General features: G+C 43.1%; 1 protein-coding gene across 5 annotated transcripts in view; it reads right to left on the bottom strand.

Annotated features, from left to right (window-relative positions):
• Nucleotides 1–27,679, bottom strand: part of Dennd2b (DENN domain containing 2B) — a 192,730-nt gene that overhangs the window by 50,110 nt on the left and 114,941 nt on the right. For all 5 annotated transcript variants that reach the window (XM_059269034.1, XM_059269044.1, XM_059269050.1 and 2 more), the window contains one exon: nucleotides 4,278–4,382. In XM_059269034.1, coding sequence (XP_059125017.1) covers nucleotides 4,278–4,357 — 80 coding nt within the window. In that variant the 5' untranslated portion in view covers nucleotides 4,358–4,382. The remainder of the gene's footprint in view (nucleotides 1–4,277; nucleotides 4,383–27,679) is intronic.

Raw genomic sequence — 27,679 nt, 5'->3', positions numbered from 1 at the left:
TAAGTCTGTGGTCACTTGATACACCAATAAATAAATAGACCATCCTAGTTAGATTCTGGGAGGCATCACAAGTAGCAGGGTGGCTGAGGCTACAGGTCCTCCTGTGTGGTAGCCTATGATGGCTAGGACGGGCTTTGTAACACTTTTACCCTATTACCCTCAGATGTTTTTAAAAATGAATATGAGTGGTTTGCCTGCACATGTGCACCACGTGCATGAATGCTTGGTGAACAGAGACAGAAGAGGGTGTGGGAGCACCTGAAACTGGAGTTACAGATGACTGTGAATCACAGTGAGGATGTTGGAAATTGAACTCAGGTCCTCTGCAAGAGCAGCAAGTGCTCCTAACCACTCAGCCATCTCTCCAGCTCAGTGTTACAGAGGACACTTCCCTTCCTCTGTGCCTTAGTTTTTCAGTGTATAAATCAAGTAGGGGTATGGATGAACTCCAAGCCATCTTTTCAGCTCTGATTTTCTAAAAATCTACAGTGTGGATGGGAAGATTGGCCAAAGTAGAGAAGGACCATCAAGACATTACCAGCAGACCATGCTCCATAAAGGAGGCTATCCTCCTTAACGGAATGACCAACAACAGATAGGCAGTGCCTTCTATAAGCCAGGTAATGCTCCAGGCTTTGGGAACCCAGATAAAAGTCAAAGTCCTTGTCCTCAAGAAATGGACATTCCTTACAGATACCCAGGTTTCCTGTAACCTACAACCAGAATCAAGGCCACCAAACAGGAGACTGGCAGCTTAACTTCTACACTGCTATGACCCAGGTACTAAAAGCTCAGGTCCTACAGCACAAGTGGCCAAATTGACCCCCACCAAAGCTACTGAATGAGCTCTAACTAGAACATTTCCTTCTCTGCAAGTCACCAAGCTGCTTCTGATTCCATTGCAGGACATCAGCACCAACACACTATGACCTCTGCAATTTAGAGAAGCTTTGAGAACCCCAACCTCCTCCTGCTGAGTTGGGCATCCAACTGTAGATGCTAGAGTGGGAACAGCCTGCAGGGTTGTACAGTCAGGTGAGGTTAGGCAGTGTATTCACTGGACTCACCCACAAAGAGAAAAGGAAATCTGTTCCAGGAGGCCAGGATACAGCAAATGGCAAAGCTTAAGTTTTCTTCCTACTATAGGCTCCCGCTTAATCAAGTCTGGACTTCAAAGGGACAAAAGGATTAAATTTGCAGAAAACCTAATTAAAACCTTGATAATAAATCCAGGATCTTTGACTCAGATTGGTTGGGGGCAGCTTCAGGCACAGCCATAAGCAAGCTAAAGATAAAGCCGTGCAAATAAAGATCTGAACAGTAGCACTGGGGTCCCACATGCTCATTCCCACTAGTTTCCAATTCCAAGAGTCCTTCCCACCCTTCATCCCTGTCCCAGAGCCAGATACATATGCCTCTTAGTACTACTAGGTTCTACTGCATTCATGTTTCCCAAAGCAGCCAGGGTGTGAACACCCAGCTTTGTAAGGCACTGTACCCCTGCTCTCTCCAATCAAACTTCTGTCGACACCAACATGTTCCCCTCCTTGGACTCTTGAGCTGGTAATGATAAAAGGGCCCCAGGTCACTGCCAACAATCTATTGAAAAGTCAGACTACACAATATTCAAACGCCAAGATTATCAAATTGTAAACACCTTGGAAAGAGAGTAGATCATCCTTTCTTTGTTCCCCAGCGTTCAGCACAGAACCTGGCACCCAAGAGAGCCCTCAGTTCACTGACAGTCATTTCCTAAATGAACCAGCAACCTCCTGTTTCACCCAACCCAAATACACAGAAACAGTGGCTAAGGTGAAGCCAACCACAGAAACCATAGGATCACAGTGTCTAAGTAACACCTCCAGTTCAGGGGCAACCTCTGAGTGAAGAGCACAGGGGTGTGTGACTCCAAGCCAAAGCCAGGTTCCCAGAAATGAAGGGAGGGAGAGGAGCAGAAATGTGGCAGGAAGGAAGTGAAACCACAGAAGGGAGGCTGGAGAGGTGCTTTTTCAAAGGTACAGCTGAAGCTCAGATATTTACAAACACTGTGCAGCATGTTTGGATGGCAATTGTGCTGGAAAACTAAAAGGAAAAGCAGTTCTGAAAACATTTAGAAACATGTAGGCGTGTATTCCAAATAGAAACTGGGGAATGTGTCAGCAGTCTTAGTTCTGCTTCGCAATTTAATGTAAACACCAAACATCCTGCACCTCTGAAATCTCAACATGTTGGAAATTAGAAAGAAAAAAAAATACGGGGCAGAGAAGGCCCTGCTATTCTTCCAGAGGACCAGAGTTTAGTTCTCAGCACTCATATCTGGAAGCTCACAACCTCCTATAACTCTAGTTCTGTGGGATCCAATGTCCTCTGCTGGCCTCCATGGGCATCCACATGCATGTGTATATCTAACACACAGACACGCACACATAAATAAAATAAAAATAGGGGGCTGGAGATATGACACAATGGTTCTGAGCACTGGATGCTCTTGCAGAGAACTGGGATTCAGTTCCAACCCCTATGTAGCAGTTCACATCAGTCTATAACTCTAGTTCCAGGAAATCTGATGTTCTAGTGTTTGTGTGCACTAGGCATGCACATGGCCCAAATACTATAGTATATACTATATAAGAATAGTACTATATAATTACAGGGTATATAATTCCTATAGTAGTGACTTTTTTTTTTTAAAAAGTGGGTTCATGTGTAGTGGTGAAAGCTTGTGATCCTTGCACTTAGGAGGATATGGAAAGAGGACTGCACATTTAATATAATGTTCAGTGCAAAAGTGTGTGGCATGTATGGAGGGATTGGGGGTTGTAGATCAAGACTACAAACCTGTGCGCGCACACACTGAGTAAGACTTGCCATCGATGTGGTTTAAGCCCAGAAGAGTGGTTCCCAGAGGTAGAATGTCTCAGTCACTTAATGCTTTGGAAGAGTTTAGTTTGGGGACCAGTTCTTACTGGTCTTGCTGTAGATACTCAACTTTTGGCTAAATCCAAAGCTCTTACATGCTTAAGAATATAAGCCTACCAAGCCTTGTGTGACTGGCACAGTCCATAAGACTGAACAAGGACCAAGTCTTGTATATACATTGTGGGGGAACTCCGGCCGTATTCATACCAGTCATTCCTCACATGCTGCATCTTGGGTCTTACCCAACTAGCCACATCTGGACACCAACTCTGAGTGAACTAAATATCTACCACCACCTCAATCCAAACCTAAGGTGCCATGTCTCACTGGGCTCAGCCCAGACATTAGGAAAGAGCTAGTGCTATCCCAAGCAGAGCTTAGCATTCTCACACCTGTCCCTCCTAGTGATAAGAGCCTACCAGCCAAATCTGTCCATCTGAGATTTACAGAAGAGGCTGTGAAAGTATCTGTAGCTTTATTAAAAGCCTGAAAGTCCTTCTGGGACACCAACATGCAGCTTTGGCCAAGTCTTAAGAAGCACTGGAGAGAGACACACATCGGTATGTTTGTTCTGGAAGATTTTTATCTCATCACAGGGTAGGAGCTGCCATTAATCCAGCAGCTTCACACTAGCCCCTATGCTAAGCCAAGCACCGCCATGTTCCCTCACTGTATCCTCACAGCACCGCTGACAGTCAGGTACTATTATTACTGTGATTTTACAGCTGAGTCAGCAAAGATTTTAGAGAGCACAAGAAAGTGTTCTGAGATCTCACTATCTGGTTAAGTATTTAGAGCTTAAATTTGAGCCCGGTTCTGTAAGATTCCAAAATCTTTCATTTTTCTATAGTCTTATATTCTTACCTTTGCAAAGAGGATAAAAAGAAAAAGATAGTGGATAATAGCAGACACTGACTAAAATTCCCCAAGTTGTTTTCTTTGTGGCCAAGCCTAAGTTGTTACAGAGCCTAGACTTCTGCTTGGAACTTATGCTAATATGTGTAACTGCCTACCTACCACTACCCCAGTGTGGTCCTCACACCACAGGCTCAAAGATATTCCCATCTTCTCTAAGCTACTTCTTACTGTCCTGTTCTTGGAATGCTAGGGCTTCCACAATACAAAGCAGAGCTTGTTTTAAGGCTACTAGCTGCCATTCCCAAATAGAGATTTTTAGAACTAGAAAATGTTGTGTGTCAGACAAGACTTCTGCCTAACGGTCAGCAAAAGCTGGGCCTAAACAAGTAAACAGTATGATCAGCAGTCATGATATTTATACTCTGGCAGAGATCCTACCTGGGTCCCAGGCTATTTGGCAGATTCTTGATGCTATCTCCCAGAAGTACACCCCTACCCACCTGCTCAGAGTCTCCCGAGGGGCTTTAGTGCCTCCGGCTCCATGATTGATGCTGGAGTTCTTGTTGGCAGTCATGGTCATTTCGGCTTTCTGCAAACCCAGAGCCCTGCAAAGAAGACACTCCTGTAAACCAAGTTTCCACAGACAGCCAGAAGCACTTCAGTATCTTCCAGAGAGGTCCACCAAGGCCACAAGCATTCCTGTGGCAAGTGGCAAAAACCACTTTCCCACTCCTGGCCTCTGGTGGAAGAGAGTTTGTGAGCTAGCAAATAATTTGTTGCCTCACAGAAAATGATTTCCAGTTCTCATTTTTAAGTTTCCTATAATTCCTCACCATATTCATAATTTTTGCTGTATTTTCCTACCTCTTGTCCTATTATTCATTTATTACTCATGGATAAAACTGAAATATTTCCTCTTCTTTAAAAAAAAAAAAGTTAGCTTTTTTCTAAGCAATAAACCATTCATTCATCCAAAAAGTATTTGTTGAGAAACTCTACCCAAAGCAAATGGTGATCCAGCAAAGAATAAAGTCTGTCCTCATGAGCTTACATCCAGTGAATAGCATAGATAAGAATCACATAGGTGTCCTGTGCTGACTACTAAGTGCACATTATTATATTATATTAGACAATAAGTAGTTTGAAGCCTGGGTGAAGAAAGGAGGAGGAAGAGGATGTGATATCTGACATGTTCATGAAAGGCTATTCTGATAATGTGGCATCTAAAAGACATCGTACAATTAGGGGCTAGAAGTAATAATCATGTTTTCCTAATATCTACAAAAATAAAATATACATAAGGTATTTAAATATTTATAAAGCAAAAAAAAACAAAAGTCTATCCTGAGACTAGAGAAATGGCTCAGTGGTTAAGAGCCCCAGATGTTCTTACAGAGGACTTCAGGTTCAATTCCCAGCACCCACATGAAGGCTCACAACTGTCAGTAACTCTAGTTCTAGAGTTACAATACCCTCTACTGGCCTCCATGGGCACCAGGCACACAAGTGGCGTGCAGGCAAAACACCCATACACATGAAAAACTGTCCATCTGTGTATCATACACAGCTATAATATGTTACCAACAGTAAAAAGAGCCACCATCTAAGGATTATTTTTTGGCAAATAATGAAATGGGGTGGGGGAGTTAAAACTTAAGGGTATATCCGGATTGGAAAGGTAGAAATATAATTATTTTGCAGATGGAATAATTTTGAAAATATGTAGAAAGTATGTAGAAAATCCCAAGGACTCCACACAAAACCCATTAAACTAATAAGTGAATGGTACAGTTTTGATCACGAATGTCCCTCTGAAAGGCCCATGTGTTGAAAGCTGGGTCTCCAGCCTGTAGTGCTAGTGGGAGGTGGTCAAACCTTTGGAAGTGGAGCCTAAGAGAAGTAGAACACTGTGTTTCCTTCCTAGACATCATGAAGTGAACAGGTCTCCTGGACTACATGTTCCCACTGTAATATATCGTACCTCCACAGGCCCAAAGTGACCATGCACTACAACTTCTGAAACCATGTGCCAAAATCAAACTGTCTTCCTTAAAAATGGATTGTTTCAGGTATTTTGACTCAAAGTAATACTTAATATAGTAAGTTCAAGATGGCTTGCAGGGCTGGGTGGTGGTGGTGCACACCTTTAATCCTAGCACTTGGGAGGCAGAGCCAGGCGGATCTCTGTGAGTTCGAGGCCAAATTGGGCTACAGAGTGAGTTCCAGGAAAGGCTCAAAACTACACAGAGAAACCCTGTCTCGAAAAACCAAAAAAACAAAACAAAACAAGATGGCTTGCAGGATACAAAAATCAGTATTTTAATCTTTGCTAATTTTATTATATCATTTATTTTGTGTGCATGTGTATATGTGTGGGCATGTGTATGTATGTACCATGGTTTGTATGGAGGTCAGAGGGCAACTTCCAGGGAGTTCTCTTCTTCCACTATGTGGGTCCCAGGGATCCAACTCAGTTCGCCAGGCTTGGTAATAGGCAACTTACTTGCTGGGTCATTTGCCAGCGCCCAAAATCATATTTAAAATTTATATTTTGGCCCAGAAAAATATTTTAGCATGTAGAGGCTTGACACCAAGCCTGGAAACCTAAGTTTGATCCCCAGGACACACGAAGTGGACAGAGAGAATTGACTCCACTATACCAATGAAAGATTTCTCTAAAGAAATGCTACTGGTGCTTTTGCTGGCAAGATGGCTCACTGAGTAAAGGTACTTACCACCACACCCAGTGAACTGAGTTCTATCCCTGGGACCCACATGATGGAAGGAGAGAACCAGCTCCCCAAGGTTGTTCTCTGACCATATATGATCCACAGTGCATGCATGCATACCCCACACACAAACAACCAATCGATGTAATAAAAAGAAAAAGGAACAACAAAAATGAAACCAGAGGAACCTCACTTCCATTTTTTATAAAGCAGAGAAAAATACTGTTTAAAGAAAATAACTGTGTAAACTTCAGTGTCTAATATGACACTAGGGATAATGATGATGACATGATGCCAGGCCAGTTGCCACTGGTCACCTATGCATTTTGGCTCTGGTAGAGATACTCTCTACTGGCAGCCAAAGCCTCAAGTGCTTGCATATAGTTCTGTGCAAAAAGGAGAAAAAGAAGCAGCCCCAGAAGCTCTGTCAGGCCAGCTCTCAGCTTCCTCAGGGAACTCAGCAGGTAAGGAATCAACTTGCCACATGTCAGCTTTTGAGGGCCCATGGCTGCAATGATCACAGTAACTATCACTACCCAACAACATAATTCTCAACATGTTCTACTTCTTCCAAGGCAGGCCTTCAGGGAAGGGGCAGATGTGTGGAAACACTGGAAACTGAATTACATTTAAAAATATAATGAAAGATGTTGTTTCTTTCCTTGATGAATCTCTAGTGTTGGGAGACATGGCCCCACTGCTCTGGAATGCTATTCTGTAGATGTAACATGAACAGAGAACCAACTAGTGAAGAATGAAGCTAACACTGATATTTTGATGGAATAACAAAGAAAAAAAAAGTCCTGGGATGATGTAACAAAGAGAGGAGCAGGCCCAACTTCTTCAATATATTTTTTAAGCTATGTTTTCTTATCTATGTGCTAATGCATTGTGTGTGTGTGTGTGTGTGTGTGTGTGTGTGTGTGTGTGTGTGTGTGTGTGTGTGTTGGGGTGGGATGCATGTGCCATAAGTGCATGCAGAGGATGAAGGGCAACTTGTAGAATCTATTCTTTCTTTCTGCCATGTGGATCCATGGAATCAAACAAGTCATAGCACTTGGAAGCAAGCACTTTAACCCACCTGAACCATCTTGCTGGCCCTCCTCTGCACTGTTAGCTGGATACCTCAGCTAATCAGGTTAAGGAGAAAAAGACACTTAGTGAAAATGCCCAACAGAAGCAAGCAAGATGAGAAGCTGGTTTGCTTGTCACGAAGGTCCATCCATAAAAGGCAAACAACATATTTGGAAAAGGAAATTCTTCAATTAGCATCTACCACCAATCAGCAGTTTCTCAGAAACCTAGCTCTAACAAACTTCAGACAACTATGTAAAGAGCTGTAAGTCAGAGAAAAAGCACAGTACAGTACCACTGGAATTTCCCAGGTATGTGAGAAACAGTGGGAATATAGTCAGATCACTGCACTCAACCCTGCCCATCAGCTGTTGGTTGTGTGACCTTGCACAAGTGAGTTCCAGAGGCTGGCTTTCTCAATAAAACAGCAATGGTAACAGCATACCCTTTTCCCAAACACAGATGCTTAACAAAAGGCTTTTTCCCACCATGCATCTCTCAGTTCCTGAGCCTGAGTCACTTTTCACATTCTCTGGAACTGACATTCAATTCATTTTACCTACGCCAGGTGATGTGCAAACACCTACAGTATAAAAATGATAAGATGTCCCTGCCTTAGCAGAGCTGTCAAGGGAGAAAAGTTGGTAAAAACTGGACATGGGAAAGGCCTCTATGCTGGCAAGTTTTATGTCAAGTTTGACTCAAGCTAGAATCATTTTGGAAGAGGGAACCTCAACTGAGAAAATGCCCCTATCAGATTGGCCTTGATTAATGATTGATGTGGGAGGGCCCAGCTCACTATGGGCAGTACCATCTCTAGGCAGAATGGTCGTGGGTACTAAATGAATGTAGACTGAGGAAGCCATAGGAAGAAAGTAGTAAGCAGCACTCCTCCATGGCCTCTGCATCAGCTCCTGCCTCCAGGTTTTTACTCTGTCTGAGTTCCTTCCCTGACTGCCTGATTAAACTGTGATATACAAGTAGAAGCAAAATAAGCCCTTTCTTCCCAAGTTGCTTTTGGTCACGGTGTCTCATCACAGCAATAGTAACCGTAAGTAAACCTCATCAGCCTTAATTTGTTTTTTACTCATAACAAACAAACCTAAAGAAAAAAACTAAGGTGTGTTGATATGCTGCAAGATTCCTTCTGCAATTATAATAGCTAAAACTATAAGCACTTCACATATGTTAAACCATTTAATCCTTTGGACATACTGTGAAATAGGTACTACTATTACTAACATTATTTATACTTTATAGAGGATACCAAAATACAGAGCAGGGAATAAGCCACCTAAGTAACACAGCTAGAAAGTGGAAGTCAGGAACTGGGGCCTAAGCGACTCCTACTAAGCCCCAGCTCCAAGCCAGGGCTCCATTTTGCCTTCAGGGATCTTTTAATTCAATTCTTAGCATTCTATGAGGTAGGGGTAATACAGCCTTATATTTCCAATTAGGAAATTTAGCTCCAGGGTAATTAAGTAACTCCCAAAGTACTATATCTCTCTGGTTTTACTGTCTACTTTCTTTAAGATTATTTAAAAAAAATACAGAGTCCTAGGTTCCATTTCCACCACCTTAATGGGCATCTGTAGGGGTGGGACCAGGAAATTGCATTTCTAGTAAGCATTTTAGGCTAATCTTATATACTTTACATTAGAAAATCTGTGTCCTACAACAAGGTGAGGTCTCAGAAAGGTCTGACGTCATTACTCACTCTTCCCAAGAGTTTGCTCAGCTGTGAACAAACAGAAGATGGACACTTGTTCCCTCCTCCAGAACCCAGTTTCATTAACCCTAAACAGAACCCCCGGCCCTCAACCAAGGACATGTACATAACTGGGTTTCATGCAAGCATTAGTTTGCATTAGTTTCCATCTAACAGTTTCCTCAGGCAACAACTAACTTTACTCCTTGTACTTCAAAACAAGTGTTTCCTGCCATCCACCCTAGTAGCTAGACATTCTTTCCTTGCTTTGTCCTCACTTCCAAACTCCTGGAAGAGGAGCTTATACTGGAAGACATCAACGAGTGGTCCACAAGAGTAAATAAAGCTAAGTCTCATCTAGACTTCCCTTTATTTTTAAATAACCCAAATTAGTTGTCAAACATTTAAGAAGCTGAGTGTCAATAAAAATTGAGGTTTTAGCTTCTCTTGAAAATTAGAAAATCTGCAAAAACAACTGACATTTCTTTGTAACAGTAGTTGGCCAGAGCTGAGTGAAAGTGGTCCATTTAAACTGTTCTCCATGTCAGCACTGACACCCCTAACCCTCTGACTCTATCTGGCTAGCTTTCCCAGCCAGCACGTGAGTGTACAGCCCTGGGCCTGCATCTCAGCAGGGAGCACTAGGAAGCTGGGCCATAGCACAACCACACAAAACTTCTTAGATGGAGGGCATGAATGGTGCAGGGAAGAGAAGCTTATCCCAGTGCATGGTACAGCCTATTGGCTGTTTGAAATCCCCAGACCTTCTGGAAGGTTCCTGCTTTTGCCCAGTTCAGCCTTCAACAGGTAATACAATCTAACCCAGTCCACAATCCAAGAGGGATTTCCAAAGTCTAAGAGGGAGTCAGTGAGATGGCTCAGCAGGTACTTGCTATTCAAGCCTGATGATCTGAGTTCAATCTCTGGAACCTACAATAAGGTGGAAGGAGAAAACCAATTCCTGAAAGTTGTCATCTGACTTCCACACACAAGCTATTATACAGGAGCACCCACATTCACACACACAAATAATACCTGCACATGCACACCAATCATAATAAATAATAATAGTAATAATAATGATGATAATAATAATAATGTTCATCTCTGAAGGGAGATCTTTCTCAGGGACGCTCAGCCCCTGAAAATGAACAAAAAAACCTGTGTTCCCCATGAGGTTAATGTCCCTTCAGTATCTTCCTGAAAGACTTGCAGAACCCTGAGAATGGTGAGGAAAAGAAATGAGCATGTGAGGGAAAGCCTCCCCTCTGCTGATGTTAGAACAGCCACTGACAGGAAACAGAAACTTCCCATCACTCTTCTTTTCTTTTTACTAGTAAGTAGTCAAGACACCTAATAAAGCTGAGATGGCTCAGTGGGTAAAATGCTTGCTGCACAAGAATGAGGACCTGATTTTGGAGCTCTAGCACATATGTAAGAGCTGGGCACAGTGGTACACACCTGTAATCCAATGCTGTGGAGGCAGAGAGAGGAGGATCCCAAGGGCTTGCTGGCCAGCCAGTCTAGCCAATCATCAAGCTCCAGGTTCAGTGACGGACCCTGACTCAGAAAAATAAGATGGAGAGCGATTGAGAAAAACACTCAACTTTGACCTTTGGCCATGTTTACATATACTTATGTGCATATACACACAAATAAAAATTTAAAAAGACATCTAACAAAGGAAGCCTCTAAACAATGGAAAAGTTCTACTAATATCTCCATTTCTCTAATTTCCTACAATCAGCTTGTGTGAAGGTTATAACTTACAAAGCAGCCCAAAGGGACAGAAAAGACGACAAAGGAACCTGAGCTTTTACGTGTGGTATGAGAACTTGGTTACAGCCAGGACACTGCAACCAACAAAATTACAGAACAGTCACCAGACAAGGCACAGCTATGGTCTGACCCCAGGGCCCACCTGCCCGCTCATTATGTTCACTAAACACCCACTCTGACTCTCTGTACCCACTTACCAACTACTTCTTCATCCACAGGCCCTGTCCAAAGAGGTAGAGGAATAGCCCAGCAGCTTCCCAAGGAGGGTCTAGCATTTCACATTTTTCCTAAGAGTCCTAGTAATTAACATTCGAACTCCTTTTGGAAGAAGCTTAACAACAACAGCTGAACTAGGGTGAGCCTTTGCGCCATAGGACTTCACCCTTGTCCTCAGCACTTCAGTGTCTCCTGCATCCCCACATAATCAGCCATCCAGAAAGCAAGGAAGACCCCTGCTAAATTCCCTGTGGAAAAGCTCTCCTGCTCCTAGGAAGAGGCTATGCACCTCCTTCCCTGTATTCTTTCCCAGTCAACCCTCTTCCTGGTTCTCAGAAAGATAAAAAGGATCCTAAAAATAGACTTGGAACTTGAAAAACTCCTTTGGTCTTTTCTTGGAGCTTGATTCTTCAGCCATGCCTCTACCTGCCACATCTACACACAGAAAAGGTCAACATTAGACTGGGCCTCTGGCTGTGCTATGCCTAGGGAAAGGGGAGTAGGTGGGAGGGAAAAAACGTCTAAGAAAGGGCACCAGGAAGGACTTCTCAACACTGAAACAATCCCTTTCAAACCAAAAGACTCTTTTCTCCTTCGCTATCCACATATCCTATACTTTGCATCTGTTCCAAAGTGCAGAGAGCCCATCAGGTAAGAAAGGACCCAGGGTTTGTCGGCTAGTAGGTTAAAGCATTGCCAGGGGTTTTTTACAGGACTCAAAGAGGCTGAAAAACCAGCCACAGGAAAAAATGATTTTGTTGTTCTTGTTGAATGAGAAAGAAAAAAGAAGAACTCTTTACAGTCCACTTGTCACTCCTACACTGCTTTCCCAGCTTGCTCCTCAAAGGAAGCTCTTTACATTTAGATTTTCAACCTCAACCAAGTTTCAATCCCCATCCCTGCCAGATGGCCCTTTTCCACTGGAACACAGATTCTGTAGATTTTAAGCTGAAGTTAAACACTTCCCGATAACCTGAATTGGGGTGAATGATCACAAGGCAATTCTAGGCCAAAAGTAGTCTACTTGGTGCCAAGATAGTTTCAAAGCCTTCCTAACAGCTGTTGCTGCCAATCTGGACACAGCCTCTCAGCCAGCAGCTTTGCCTAGCACTGGAAGACAACTGAGCCCACACTGTCTAGTGACTTGTCACCACTTCAGAAAAGAAAACAGAATGGAGGCTTGTACTGCAAGCCCTGCTCTGAGGGACTAACCACTGTCTTTCCTCACTTGGGCAAGAGGAATGGAGCAGGTCCATAATCAAGACAGTGATGCAGAGGTCACAGTCCTAATCTAAGTCAGCGTCTTTCCTAGGGCAGCCACATCAGACTACAGAGAATGCCATTCCCTGTATTCCATTCCAGGAATACTGATGCCTCCAAGCTTTTATGCAGCCAAGTCCTTCTCTCTGGCATGTCCTCTGCCCCCATTCTTTCTTAAATATCCAGGCCAGATGTCAGATTTTTTCTGGAGCCTTTCCTGCCCCCTAATTCTTGACCTCATACTCACCCTTCCCATGCTCTCCCATCTAGTTGAGCTTAAGCTGACTGATGGCAAGAGGCCTCCACTGCCTTGGAAAAGCATACCTCCTATAAGCTGTACCATCTCAGAGGAGGACAAGGAAACAGCCATGGCTTAAGGGACTGGAAAAGTCTAGGTTCCTCTACTTACCTATCTTCAGTACAAGGAAACCTCTGCAGTGAGAAGATGAATACTAGTGAGTTCCACCTATGAAGAACAGAGGAAGGACATGCTGCAAGGGTTGAGCTTTCCCCATTCTGACGCCTTGGTGCTTGTCTTCATTTCTTCACATGACTTTGTTTCTCTTAATAAGCTACCTCCACCACTGTTACTCCACCAACATGGATGTAGATGTTTAAAAAAAAAAAAAGACTAAAATATATTGCTCCCATTCCCATTCTCAAAGTCAAAGCTGGAGTGACTTAAAAGGCCCTTCACCATAAGGTTCCCTATTATGTCTGTGACCTCATTCTGGTTACCCTTTTCCCTCCAGCCACACTGTCTCCTTATTATGTTCTGAAACATGCCTAGCACATACATTCCTATGGTAGGGACCTTCATATCTTTGCTAACTATAACACATTATCCAACAAGTCTGTGTCGTCGTCCCCCCACCACCACCCCCACTTCAAGTCTTTTTGGTTAGATGCCATCTTCCCAATGAAACTTTCCTGAGCATACTACACAAAATTAAAACCATTTCCTGCTTACCCCATCAGCACTCTACTTTGTCATTTCTACTTTCCTCTGCAGCATTTGCCATCATCCAATACACTCATTTTCTACCTTTATGTATATGAAATTCCGTGACCTTAGGCATTATTTCTTGTCTTTGCTTACTGCTCCTTCCTCCGTGCCTAGAACAATTCTTACTACCCAGCAGGCCCTTGTTATCACCTCAGTGTGGCTACTCTTGGATACAGTAGGCAGCTTTGGGCTCTATTACCCATGCCCATCTCTTAGCCTTCCAATGAAGTGTTAGTCACCTGTACCAATCAGACCCATTAAGAACACTCAAAGGGGGCTAATGCTTTCTGAACACCTCAAACACTACTAGCAGGGGAGGACTTCCCCAAGAACTCAACTACACTTACTCTTTGAAAAGACTTTCCAACTATAAAGTGCACAAGACTTTTTGCTGGGCTTTTTTCCTAATGTCTAGTGTTTTGGACACTACTGGTCAGTCCTCCATGTAGCACTATAACTCTCAACCTGCAGAAGACCCCACAGGTGTGGAAAATCTTTATGCTTATCAAAAGGGGGTACAGGTTGAAATAAGTTTGGGAAATGCTATAAGGGAAATAGAAAAAGGTATGGGCACCGAAGGCCTCCACTGCTCCCTTTACTCAAACCCTCAGAAGGTGTTTTCCCAATTCCTACGCTATGCTCTGGTTCCTACCCTTGAGCTCCTCATCCTGTCTCAGACAAGCAGGTATGGATGCTTCACAATGTAAGAGCTGTAACAGAGTGTTCCTGGGGTGACTGAGTCTTCAGGAGGTAGGGTGTGAGAAGAATTGCAAGGGGAAGAACCAGGGCAAACAGAAGCCAAAGAGACCTTGGAGGAAAGCACAGAGTTCTTAAATAGGACAGAGAATGAGAGCCATAACAGAAAACAATGACGAGTTAGACTGCATTGAGTAAGAGCTCTGTTCATTTAAAAATTGCCATTTGGAAAGTGGAAAAGAAAGCCACTAAGTAGGAGAAGATGGTTCATCCATCTCTCTCTCTCTCTCTCTCTCTCTCTCTCTCTCTCTCTCTCTCTCTCTCTCTCTCTCTCTCTGTATGTGTGTGTATCCAGCATAAGACTCATATTTAGGATATATAAATAACTTCAACAAATCAATTAAAACAAACAACAACAAAACTAGTCCAAATTCTTCACCAGAGATTATATACAACTAGCCAAGAGATATATGGAAAAGCAGCTAATTTCATTAATCATCAAGGAATGCAAACTATAATCACAATGTAATACGATTAACATACTATACTCACAAGAAGGGATGCAATAAAACACATGCATACATGTGCACACATCTCTCCAACAGAAATGTAAACACACATGCACTAATGATAAGTATAAGAAACAACATCATTCATAATAGTGCTGAAAAAGAAAACCACCCAAATGACCACTGTCAGAAGAATCCAAAGTAAATTATGGTATATTATATAATGGAATACTATATGGCAATGGGAATGTATGATATATAGCTACCTGCAATGTGAATAAATCTTTGAAATATTGTGAATAAAAAGATATCAAATATCCTACATAATTCTGTATGTGGAAAATACAAAAGCAGCCTAATAAATTTACGCTGGAGCTACAGAGATGGCTTAGTAGTTAAAAGCATTTGTTGCCTCAGGAGAACAGGCCCTGCACCTTGCGTGGGCATCACAGTAGAGCTGATCTTGAAGGTGCAGATCAGGGTGGGAGAACTGCCCCGGAGGATATGAAAGCAGGAGAACTGGCCCTGTCCCTTGCTCATCATTGTAAGGGGTGAACTAGCCAGGGCAATGCAGGAGAGCTCCACCCTAGTGGTGAAGAGAGGGGAGAGCTGGAGGGCTGACTAATTCTGCAACAACGTAGGCCCAGAACTGGGATTATGTGTTAGCCCACCCCAATATCTACCCTACCTCTGATCTGCTGAAGCACGTTAGGAAGAGGAGGGGGAGCCCTGTAGACCCAGGGCTACAGGATCTCCATGACACAGGGCAGCAACGGGAATATCTAGGAAGAGTCCCAGTGAGGGCCCAGTATCAATGGTATAGCAGAGACCAGGGGCCTTGAACCAGACCAGTGATTTTTTTTGGTTTTTCAAGACAGGGTTTTTCTGTGTAGCTTTGCACCTTTCTTGGAACTTGCTTTGGAGACCAGGCTGGTCTTGAACTCACAGAGATCCGCCTGCCTCTGCCTCCCAAGTGCTGGGATTAAAGGCATGCGCCACCACTGTCCGGCGACCAGTGATTTTTTTGTGATAAATGCCTGCATGTAAAAATATATGGATAAAGGAGTTTACTGCGTGACTTACTGTGTCACACTGAAGCTTCCATGACGAGATTTCCCTTTCTTCCTTTTTCTCTAAATTTTATTTTGTTTTATTTGGGGGTGGGTGGGTAGGATCGGGAGGCATGATATGAAAGACACAAAGAATTAAAAAAAAAAGCATTTGTTGCTTTTGTAGAGGACCTATGTTTGGTTCTCAGCACCTACATGGTAGCACATAACCATCTGAAAGTAGTTCTAGTACATCTGATACCTTCTCTTTGCCTCCACCAGCACTTACCTGGTACACATACATGCATGCAGGCAAAGTACTCACACACAAAAAATAAATCTGAAAAAAGCTGAAAAAAAGAAACTATGCTATTAGAAATCAGGATGTTGGGGGTATCCATGAAGTATAACTCTACAAAAAAACTGAAGGTGCAGTTCTGAGATACTTGTAATATTCTGTGTCTGGACCAAGGTTTTGGTTACATGGGTTCATTTCTAAAAAATCTGTTGGACCTGGATACATAATGTCGTGTCTATATCATATTTCAGTAAAATGTTTTCACATGGCATACAAAATAGAGCTCAGCAACTCTGGAACATTGTTCTATAGAACAGTATTATCAAGAAATGATAAGGGGCCAAGTATGGTGGCACACATCTCTAACTTGAGAACTTGGAAGGCTGAGACAGGAGCACATCAATGTGAAAACAGCCTGGCGGGGGGGGGGGGGAGCATTGGAGAGATGGCTCAGTGGTTAAGAGCACTGGTTGTTCTTCCAGAGAACCCAGGTTCAATTCCCAGAACCCATTTTAAAAAAAAAAATCTAGGTGATAACAGCTTGGATGACACAGTGAGATCCTGTCATAAAATACTTAAAAAGGGATGGTGATAAAGGTTGTTGTTGTTATTGTTGTTTTTGAGACAGGGTCTCACTATATAGTCTTAGCTGTCCTAGAACTCACTATGTAGACCAGGCTGGCCTCAAACTCACAGAGATCCTTCTGCCTCTGCCTCCTCAGTGCTAGGATTAAAGGTGTGTGCCACCACTATGCCTGGCTCTGTGATGTGTAGTTCAATGGTAGAACACTTCCCTTGCGTGTCTGAGCCCCTGGGTTCAATCCCCAGTACCACCAAAAAAAATTTTTTTTAGGTAGTAATAAAGAATAATCTTCAAACTGCAAGTTCTATATAGATCATAAAGGTTCAACTTTATTAGGTTTGGGCAAACACCTTTTGTTCCTCAAATCTGGAAGGCAGAAGCAGAAAGTGCACTGGTATGGCTATGGTCTGCTGGTTCTATGCATTGTGGCAGGAAACCACCCTCCACCACCTCATGTATATCCCTGCAGCCCAGGTCTGTCTAGATACTGGCAACTAATCTAATGCCTGGTCCTTGAATTCCTAATGTCATGACAATGTTTTTCTTTAACCTATCTAGTTTAGAAGGCTTTCTTTCAATCAACAAAAAATCAATGAGAAGTACTCATCATTTTTCCTAGCCTAGGGGCAGAACAGTTCACAAACACAGACTCTGGTCAAAGCAAGCCTTTTCCTTATGGTGAGGTCCTTCTAGGGCTAAGAAAGTAGATAAAAGGAGTCTGTTCATCCATCTGCCTAACATCTGAGGGCAGGTGCTACTCAGTAGCTGTGAGTCTATGGTTCTCAAACTGTATGCCAAGGTACCCCAGAACAACCTGGCAAACTCAGGAGTACTGCCACATATTATAAATTTGGGGGAGAAAAGAAATCCTCAACATCTGTTAGACACCACACAAGTTAAGTTTGAATATCAGACTGTACTACATTCTTTTAAATGAGGTCATGTCTTTGTAAAGCTGGTTTTCAACAGTTGCTATGATAAAAAGCCAAGTACCACGTGAAGAGCAGCATGGAAAGGATATGTGGGTGGCAATGTTGAATCCAGGATACCACACAGCATCCAGCAGATCCCATTAGTAAGTAATTGTGGTTATTTAAGAATGAAATAAAAATATTTTTCTTTCAATTTATGTAGTTTTTTTTTCCAGACAGCTACTCACTTTGTTAGGATAAATATATAGCAATACAAAATTGTTTAAACCTAAATACTTAATAAATGAAACTTAGCTAGTTCTTTGGGCCTATGGGTACTGTTAAAAAAAAAAGTTTAGAATTCTCTGAGGCAGGTGTTTTTCTAAGTCTCAGTGTTAGGAAACCATGAAAGAGTTCCCAGGCAGGCCCCAATCTGCCTCAGAAGCAGCAGGCTGCAACACTCCAGGTCTATGGGCAGCATGTTTCAAGAACAGAACTGCCGCATAACCTCAAGAAAACTAGCTGCACCAGTGGCTTTCTTTCAGCCTAGGGACCATGCACATCTGCCTCAGGCTCATCCCAGGCTCCCAGGCTGCCCTCTGAAGCCCACCCCTGAATAGTTCTGTTCAGCATATGTCTCATAAATGAAACCCAAAGCCAGCCCAGAAGCCAACTGGCCAGCAGGAGACTTCCACACATTCAGATATGGTCATTGCAATGCCCACAAACCAAACCATTAATCCATAGAGACAGGGTGCAATGGGAACCAAAGAGAGGGCAGTCAGGCACTGAAAGGCCAATCCAGGCTTTTTGGGTTAAGATTTGCTTAAAAATGCCCTTTTATTCAGATGAAGCTACACTCTTCCTTCTATTCTTCCCTAAAGTCATAATCCTCCCTTGCTGGATATCACAGTTTTGATACAATAGCCAACTGTTGTGATGTCACAGGATTCAACTTTAGTCATTTTGGGTCTAGAGGTAAGGGAGACTGGGGCAGAGAATGAAGACAAAAATAGAATACTAGAGTTTTACTTTCCATGCTACTTTCCCTAGGAATGAAAAGCAATCACTCAGAAAAGGAAGGGCAAGCCCCAGGCAGTAAGGCTGAATTTAGGGATGGTTAAAGCCTAACACAAAATTGGACACTGGGGTAAAACATGACATTTGTGTGTGTGTGATGTTTCTCTTTTTTTTTTTAAACTGTTGCACAGTTCTTAAGTATGAACTTTGTAGATGACAACATTTTCAGTGTCAAAAGAGTTGAATATGTCTGGATACCAACTGGGGTGTGAAGACAAGAGGACAACAGGGGTGGGGGGAGGTAAAAGAAGGGAGTTTTTTATTCCAGGATGGGTCAACTATCAAGACATTCGAGGTCTGACCAATGCCAGGGCCTTCTCTTTCCATCATCTACTCCCTGGATGCAAGGAAACCAGAGAAAAGCGGAAACATGGGAGTGGTTCCAGGCTGTACCGCTCCCTGGAAATCAATGTTTGGGACATTTCATTGTGTTGTGGGCTCCACACTGGCCGAGAGGCAGGCTTTATTTGTTTGGGCTGCATCCTACAGATAGTGACCAGGACAGAAAGGGCACTTGGGCCCATCATAGGGGAAATGACTAAAGGAACCAAGAGTGTTTACCCTGGAGAAGAGAAGGCTGGGTTGGGGAAGGGTAGTAACTGCCTTGAGAATTCAGACAAGCTCTAACGTGCAGAAGGGATCCCATAAGCCTTCTAGGGTCCACTAAAGGGATCTCAGAAAATGAGAAGACCCAGAAGCCAAACTGAGAAGAATTTCATTTCTCTAGAGTCCCACAGACTGTAACTTTCTTTTAGTCCCTTATTTCTCAGTTACAAACTGTATTCTTGAGGATAAGGATCAGGCTGTCCATTATGGCATGCCAGAATTTAAAGTAAGCAGCATATAACAAGGAACAATTAATTTGAATCAAAGAAATGGATAAATGAAAGGATAGCAGCAACAGTTTGTAGAATTTTTTTTCTTTTTAAAAACCAGAACTCCATAAAGTGTTTTTTTGTTTGTTTGTTTGTTTGTTTTTTTAAGATAGTGTTTCTCTGTGTAGTACTGGACTGGAACTTGTTCTGTAGACCAGGCTGGCCTTGAATTCTCAGAAATCCACCTGCTTCTGCCTCCTGAGTGCTGGGATTAAAGGCATGCGCCACCACCACCTGGCTAAGTTTGTTTTTTAGGATTAATTTTATTTTTTTTTAATGTGTATAGGTAGTTTTGCCTGCATGTATGCCATCTGTGCACCATGTGTGTGGTGCCATGTTTTTTCTTTACTCTGCTTCCTCTGCATGTAGGGAGTAGATGATGGAAAGAGAAGGCCTGGCATTTGCCAGACTGAGAGCATCTTGATGGCTGGCTCATCCTAGAATCAAAAGGCAACGCAGAAGAAGGCATTAGATCTCCCGGATCTAGATTACAGATAGTAGTGAATCACTACATGGGTGCTGGGATTGACCCCAGATCCTCTGTAAGAGTAGCTCTTGACAGACAAGCCATTTCTCCAGCAGCTCCATGATTATTTTTGAACTCCACACTGTCATTAGAATCTGCGATTCAGGCTTCCTTCTGCTCTATCAGAAATCTGGATGACAGAAGTTGGTAGGAAGATGCAGGTTGACTCAAAGCTGCCCCGAAGAAGACACTGTCTGGAGTCATGAATAGCACAAAGGAGGCACAGTGAAACAATGGGCAGGAAGTTGATATGCAGAGCAAGATCTCTGCCATCCCGAGGTGTGTCTTCTTTCCTCTTCTCTGGAGGAAATGCAGCAGGACTTCAACTGGACCCCAAGAAAGGGATTCTCTCAGAAGGAAAAGGGAAAAGGGAAGGTGAGAAAAGGGCAATTTCAAGAGAATGTCCCTGTTACACTAGCACATGTGCCATCAGTTTTTCTGGGAATACATGGTGAAAAGGCAGATTAGGTTAGCCTGTCCCCTTCCTCTTTGAAGATGGACAAATGTGGTATCAAAGTCCCTTCTACTAGAAATTCTTTGAATCTCACGGTGAACTAAGAAAAAAACTGAGAGAAAAGAAGACCCCACCCAGGGACCATAGACAAAAGCCCCCATATTCATTCACAGGGCCTAGACATGTAGTCATAAGCCCTGGAGACGTAGACCTAGCTCTAGCTTTCTCCTCAACTAGGGTAGCACTGACAGGCCAGAGCATAACAACCAGGCTCTAAATGCCACCCATTAGGTGACACGGCATTGCAGATATCCTACTTCTCTTAAGGAACTTAAATATTCCCCATCATTCTAAGAGCCAACCTAGTTGCTATGGAGCCATTTTTTTTTTAATTAAAAGAAATTTAGTTTTCTGAAAGACAGAAGTATAGTATAAAGTATTGGAACACTTAGGTTAGTGAGGGTTTGCTTTCTGGCCCAGAGGAGGGAGAGTTTACAGAACGATTTTCAAAGAAATAATTCCAGGTTGTACTAGGGCCATCAGCCTGGTTCTAATTGCTGAACATGAAAGTCTGGCAAAAAGAAATTTAACATGAACAAATACAGCAACAAAGTGGTTTTCAGTGGCCTACACATTTATTCTAATACATCCTCAAACCCACTTCTGAAATTCCTGTTTAAAAATTGTCCTCAGAGATTCTGAAACCTTATCAGAATTTTCCCCAAAGGAAAAAGCTACATCTTTTATGGGTGTCGATTCATTCTGAGCTAAATGACAAAATATATACACAAACTTGAGAATACCATGTCAGGTGAAAGTATGCAATAACCATCAAATATACTGCAGAATTCCAAAGGGGATACATACTATACCATCACAAGTCTCCACACCTTAGGGTATTGTACTGGCTGTTCACTTTCTAGCTACAGAGCTTTTTAGATATCTGTTAAACCCAAGAACCTCCATGGAAAACTTCTATGCACTAAGGTTCCTCACTACCATTTTAGAGTGTTCATACACTCCCAAAATTCTTCTGTCTATTCATTCAGAGACCTCCCATCACAGCTCAGCAGATATACAATGTTGAGCACCAAGAAAAGCTCATTGGCTATAGGCATTATCTTCTCCTGAGTTTCAGACTTCACTGTCAATGATTTATCAACTCCATGTTATCATAGACTCCCAAAAGTACTTGAAACAGTGCATATAGAAATATTAGACTTGGACTTGCCTCCCATCACAAAGGCAAGGATTTGATCCCCAGCACCACATAAACCAGGTATGGTAGGCACAGCATCTTATAATCCCACAGAAGAATCAGTTAAGTTCAAGGCAACCCTCAGCCACATAGCAAGTTGAAGGGCTAGCCTAGGATATATTCGATACACACACACACACACACACACACACACACACACACACACACCCCTACCTCACAAATGTTCATACAAATGTGTTATTTTTCTAACATGGTTTATAAACTGCTCTGGACCTTTGGTAACCAGATTCAGTAGCTGAAGAACTGCAGACAATGGCCACAGCTTGTGTTTTCCCAACATTCCTCTGTGGGAAATGTGGGGAATGGGCCTCCTCCCCTTTTCTGGGTTGGCCAGCATGCTCACCAAGCTGCTCCCAACATACTGAAAGCCACCCAAGTCATAGCTGACTCATGTCATTGCTCTTTGAAATAAGGTATGACATGTATCTAAGCCCTCATATATTTTTATATTTGTAGCCTACAATTAGGCATTCTTGAGGGATGTAGCTGACTAGTGGTTCTGTTCAGTGACCTATAATTATTCACACAGACATCATGGTCAACCCAGACAACTCTCAGGCCTAGAGGCACTATGAGTACAGACCTCATGGGAGAGGCTATTTGGAAGCTCTACAAAAGTCCACACTGTCTGTCCTTGGCTGCTCATAGAGACATTCCCCCCACCCCTTGTTCTCCCTTGCCCATTGCCAGGCTCATCACCGATCACTCCCCATAGCTAAGTGTGGGCACAACTGTGTGCCAGGGCTAGCAGTGGACCACTCTGTTGGACACAATCTCCAGTATAAAGGAAATATCAATGCAAAGCAACTTATTAAACCTACAGAGAAAAACTTTGTCACACCCAACAACCCATAAAATCTGCAGTCAACTGTGTGCAGCTGGGATATGGGAGCTGACACAATCGTCCTGAGACAGCCTTTCTGCCACTGGTTATAGTGGCCTCATTGTTCCCAAGAGGCCAAGAGAACAAAGCCCTCATGCAACCTTCCACTATCCTACAACCTCCCTGGCTGAGAGGGAAAGGCTGGTTTAATTAAAAAAAAAAAAAAAACAAAAAACAAAAAACAAAAAACAAAAAAAACAGAAAACTGCCCCAAGCAACATTGGACTCCAACAAAAAAATCATTTCTTAAGTATTTTTAAATGGCAGCTCAAACCCTGATTTCAACACCTGCAAAGATTCTACCACTAGCTAGCCTAGAGCAGCTGTGAAGTACAGGATGGCCCACACCACAGAACAGCAGACACTGAGCACAAACCCATATCTACCCTCACTATGCAAATTTCCTTTGGCTAATGCTCGCTCTGAAGGACTTCAGGGTATTGTGGTTATCTGGCAGGAGAGAAGGTACTTTGAAAACAAAAACTCTTGTTCTATCAAACTATTGAAACAATAGTTCTCAAAGAATTAAAATTTCTCCAGGAATCCCATGATAAAGGGAAGGAAAGGTAGGAGCCTGGTGCCAGCCAGAGGAAGTTGTCATACAGTCCTGACAACTTACCTGACCACCTAGTAGGGCTGACAGAAGTGGAGAAAAGAGACAAGAATGGGTCCATGATAAGAGGGTCCATGATGGGTGGGGCCATGCCTTGTCCAGGACTGCCTAATTATGCCTATCTACTGTCCTCTATTTAAACCTAAACCTCATTTCAGGAACCCTAAGATGGCCATTGGACCCCTATGTTTCTCTTTCCAGTGGCCAAGTGGGATAACTCTCCTTTCTCTGCTTTTAATTATTATTAGTCTCTTTAACAGGCATACTGGAAATAGATGCTAAACCTTGTTGGAACTGCAGCAGCCCAAGCTTTGATCCTGAAAACTAGAGTCACAGTACTATATTCTTTTAAAAAACATGTTCACATGTTCTTTCATGTGGGTCCACCAACAAACCCCGGAGGTTAGACACAGTAGGTATTTCCTCCCTTTCACAAAGAAGGCTGGGGCTCTGGGAGGTGGAATATGTTAATATTCTGATCTCACCCCTTGGGGCCACCCTGTGTCCTGACTTATAAGCCACACCTTAAGGAAAAATTCCACCCCCTCTCTCTTCCCCCCTCTCTCTCTTCTTTCCTATCTTCTCTTCATCTCTCTATTATAATAAACCATTTCTGTGGGGATGTAGCATCTGGGTTGTGAACGTCCACCTGCCGCCCCGCCACCGCCATGCCTGCATGTAGTAGGTCGCCCGCCAGCCCACCGCTACATCTGCCCAGCATGCCAGCATGATTCCCTGCATGCATGGATGCCCTCGGGGTCTGTCTCCCTAATCCTAACAGAATATTTTGCCCAAAAGCTTACCCAACTATATACAGAACCAGATTTAGAACTGCCAAGTAGCTTTGTGGCCTCAATTTCTTTCTTCAACAACAATTAATAATGGCTACCTCACAGGCTACTCTATGGACAAATGACTTGATATATAGAAAGTGATGGCATCTGCTTCCTAGGAAGGGCTATGTAGTTGCTACACAGTTGTTACTACTACTAAGCTATCATCACCACTACCACCACCAGAATCCAATTCCAAACCTAGAGTTCATTCCTCTCCTCCACTGAAGTTTTGCAAAGATGCTCAGGAAGTAGTTTTATCTAACCTTGAATGAGTCCAGGCCCAACCCTTGTAATCTGTCTATGAAACAAAGAACTTATTGGGTTCTCTGTCTTGTTATTCCACAAACTTCCCTATGCTGAGTACCAAGAGATGTAGACACCTACCACCTTTTCTGGCCTCAGAAGTCACACTACATTAGCCACCATTCTATGGTGGCCCTGACTAGAACATGACTATAGTATCAGCATCAACTCTACCTTAAAAGCCATTTCATAGGTACTTACTAACCCTTGTGCTAGGTACTACTAGGGAAAACAGTCTCTTTAAAACTTAAATCATCATTATTATTGTGTGTGTGTTCATGATGTATGCATGTGGAGATCAGAGGACAACTTTGTGGAGTTGGCTCTTTCTAGCTACTTTCCTGTGGGTTCTGGGGATTGAACTCAGGTCATCGGGATTGCACAGCGAGGTATTTAGCTGCTGAGCCATCTCACCAGCCCTGAAAATAGTCTTTGTCCTCTAAAACACGAGCAGTAAAGGAACAGCCAGATACACAAAAGGCAACAAGAACACACAGGTACCAGAAAATAACTAATGGCAATGTTTTCAAAACTGCTTGGAGAAGGCAAGGCTGGAAATGAGTTTGACAATAGCTGGAGTTCTGCTTGCCACAGAAGGTGAGTGGGACATTCTGAGCTAAGAGTGAATACAGCAAAATACAAAACACCATACCAAGCAGCATAATCAAGGGTCACCAGCACACAGGGGCTGTGTGTGTATTGTGATACAGTAAGAATTAAGAGTTGGTTTTCTTCCTGACTCCTGACAGAGATTTAAGCACCCTAGGGATTTCCTCAATGATATATCCAAGGGACAGCAGAAGAGGAGAGACAAGCCCCTTTCAACAGCACCTGAGTTTATTATGCTAATGAGGTAACTCTTGGTGGATAGGAGCCAATGACCAGAAAGACTAAGGAGGTTGAAGCTTCATCCCCCAGCCTCTGGGGAGAGAAGAGAGCTGAAGATGGGAGTTGATCACCAGTACTGATCACATAATCAATCCATCACACCTACATAACAAACCCTCCACTGAACCCCCGATGACATAATCCATCACTTCTCTATATTCAAAGAACTTTAGGTAGGTAAACATGTCAGAGTGCTGGAGGGCAACCCAGGAGGAGTGTGACTTGACTATTTCCTCACTCCCAATATCCTGCCCAATGCAGGTCTTTCAATTGGCTGGTCCTGAGTTGTGTCCTTAATAATAAACTGGTAACAAGTAAGTACACTTTTTCTGAGTTCTGTTCTGTGAGCCATTCCACAAATTATCAAACCCATGGGAGGAGTTGGAGAAGGAAGCCCCTAACTTTATAGCTAGTTGGCCAGAAATATGGGTGGGTTAGACTAGTGAGTGGAGGCAGTCATATGAGACTAAGCCCTTAAACTGTAGGGTTTATGCTAACTCTAAGTAGTCAGTGTCAAAATTAAATTAGATTATAAGAACTCTAGTTGGTGTCCAGAGTTGCAGAATTGGCTGCTGTGGATGGGGCAGGAAGATGGCTCACTATATATTTGGTGCCACAAATGTTGTGAGTAGAAATAGATGATAGTGGTAGGAGGAGGAGGAAAGGGGAGCAGTGGTGGGAGATGAGATGAAGGAAAGTAGGCCAAATAGGTGAGAACAGGGTTGGGCTTTAAATGACAAAACGTAGGTGGGAGATGAGATGAAGGAAAGTAGGCCAAATAGGTGAGAACAGGGTTGGGCTTTAAATGACAAAATGTAGGGACACTTCTGCTTCCAGAGCGGTCCAGCAGCCATAGGCACAGAAGCCTTAAGCATCATTCACTACTTGCCCTTTCTGAGCTCATAATGCCTGGGGGTGGCAGGCAGCTGGGAAAACATAACCCAAGCCTCCCTTCCCTGTACTGAGTGGCAATTTCACTTCCTGGGTAAACTCACAATGTACCATCCTGAATTCAATCTCTACTCCACCAAAAGACGAGCTGCTTATCCTACTCATTCTGCCTTCTCCAAGCTCTGTGTGTTAGAGTCAGTGCTATTACACAAATCCAGCTTCACCTCTTGAGTAAAATATAATTTCATTGGAATGCAATTCTGAAATGATCTCATTGAAAAAGCACATCCAGCAAAGGCCATGAGCAGACTTCAGGCCAGCCCATTCACACCCACAGCCAAGAAGTTTGCAGACCCCTTTCCCTTAAATGGAGAATGTGCCTGGGCCCCAAAGCAAAGCACAGCAGCTGCCCGTAGACATCACACTACTACCCACTGTCTGTATTCCTATGGACTGAGGCCTGGGCCCAGAGCGGCGACCACCTTGAACTACCATGGCACCATACAAGGACAGACTCAAGGCATAACGAAAACAGGCCTCATCACTCAGATGCTCCTTCTGTCCCTCAGGAGAGCTCTGGCTCTAAGCCAGCTAACACCAGCTGAAAATATGAGCACTGCCTTGAAAGAACTCTCCCAGATAACACAGTACAGAAGCTTCCCAACAACTACCTGCCTTCCCCAACTCCTAGGAGCTCAGTTACCACCTGGTCCCACTGAGCAGAAGCAGAAAATTTGACTCTGAAACTAGACAGCAAAGCCAGGTCCAGCCCAGTCCAGCTGAGACAAAATGGATTCTAGAAAAAATTATTATACCCTAATGGACTCTCAAAAAATGTTAGCACAAAAATCATCAAGCTGGAAAAAAATGTCCTCACTCCAAATCTGCTCCCCACCCCCAATAAATCCTCATAAATAGACCAGAAAAAGAGAAAAAAATATTAATGGCTTACAGGACCTATGGGAACTTTCAGTGCTCTCTTTGCAACTTTTCTATAAATCTGAAACTATTCTAAAATTAAAAGCTTTCTTAAAATAATAGCTTGTTGTGGTTTCCTCTACAAGGAATAATAGGAAAAAGAGTAGTCTTGGAGTAATTTCAAGTAGTTAATGAAATCTGGTTATAAAATTCCCCCAATTGCTACAAAGCTTTGGAGGAAAGCTAATCTGTCTAAGCTACACTTTCCTCATCTGTAGGATGGAGATAGTCTAAGTACAAAGAGTTTGTGTGGGGGTTGAGTGAAGCTGTACTGCACAGGAAGGCCTTCCCACTAGGAAAACACTTTCCTTGTGGGCAGCAGCAGTTTTTAGTTGGTCAGCCTTCAGACTTCTTGAGGACAGCATGAGGAGGCCTCAACTCCACTCCTCGGCCCTACCAATCTTTAAGCCTTATGCCTTCTTGGCATGACTCTTTAAACCCAAAGCTTTCACCCACTGGATTAAAAGGCTGCTTCAGC

Source organism: Peromyscus eremicus, chromosome 1, assembly GCF_949786415.1.
Source record: "Peromyscus eremicus chromosome 1, PerEre_H2_v1, whole genome shotgun sequence".
NCBI lineage: Eukaryota > Metazoa > Chordata > Mammalia > Rodentia > Cricetidae > Peromyscus > Peromyscus eremicus.
The sequence above is the reverse complement of the archived record's forward strand: the minus strand, read 5'-3'. Positions and strand labels throughout refer to the sequence as shown.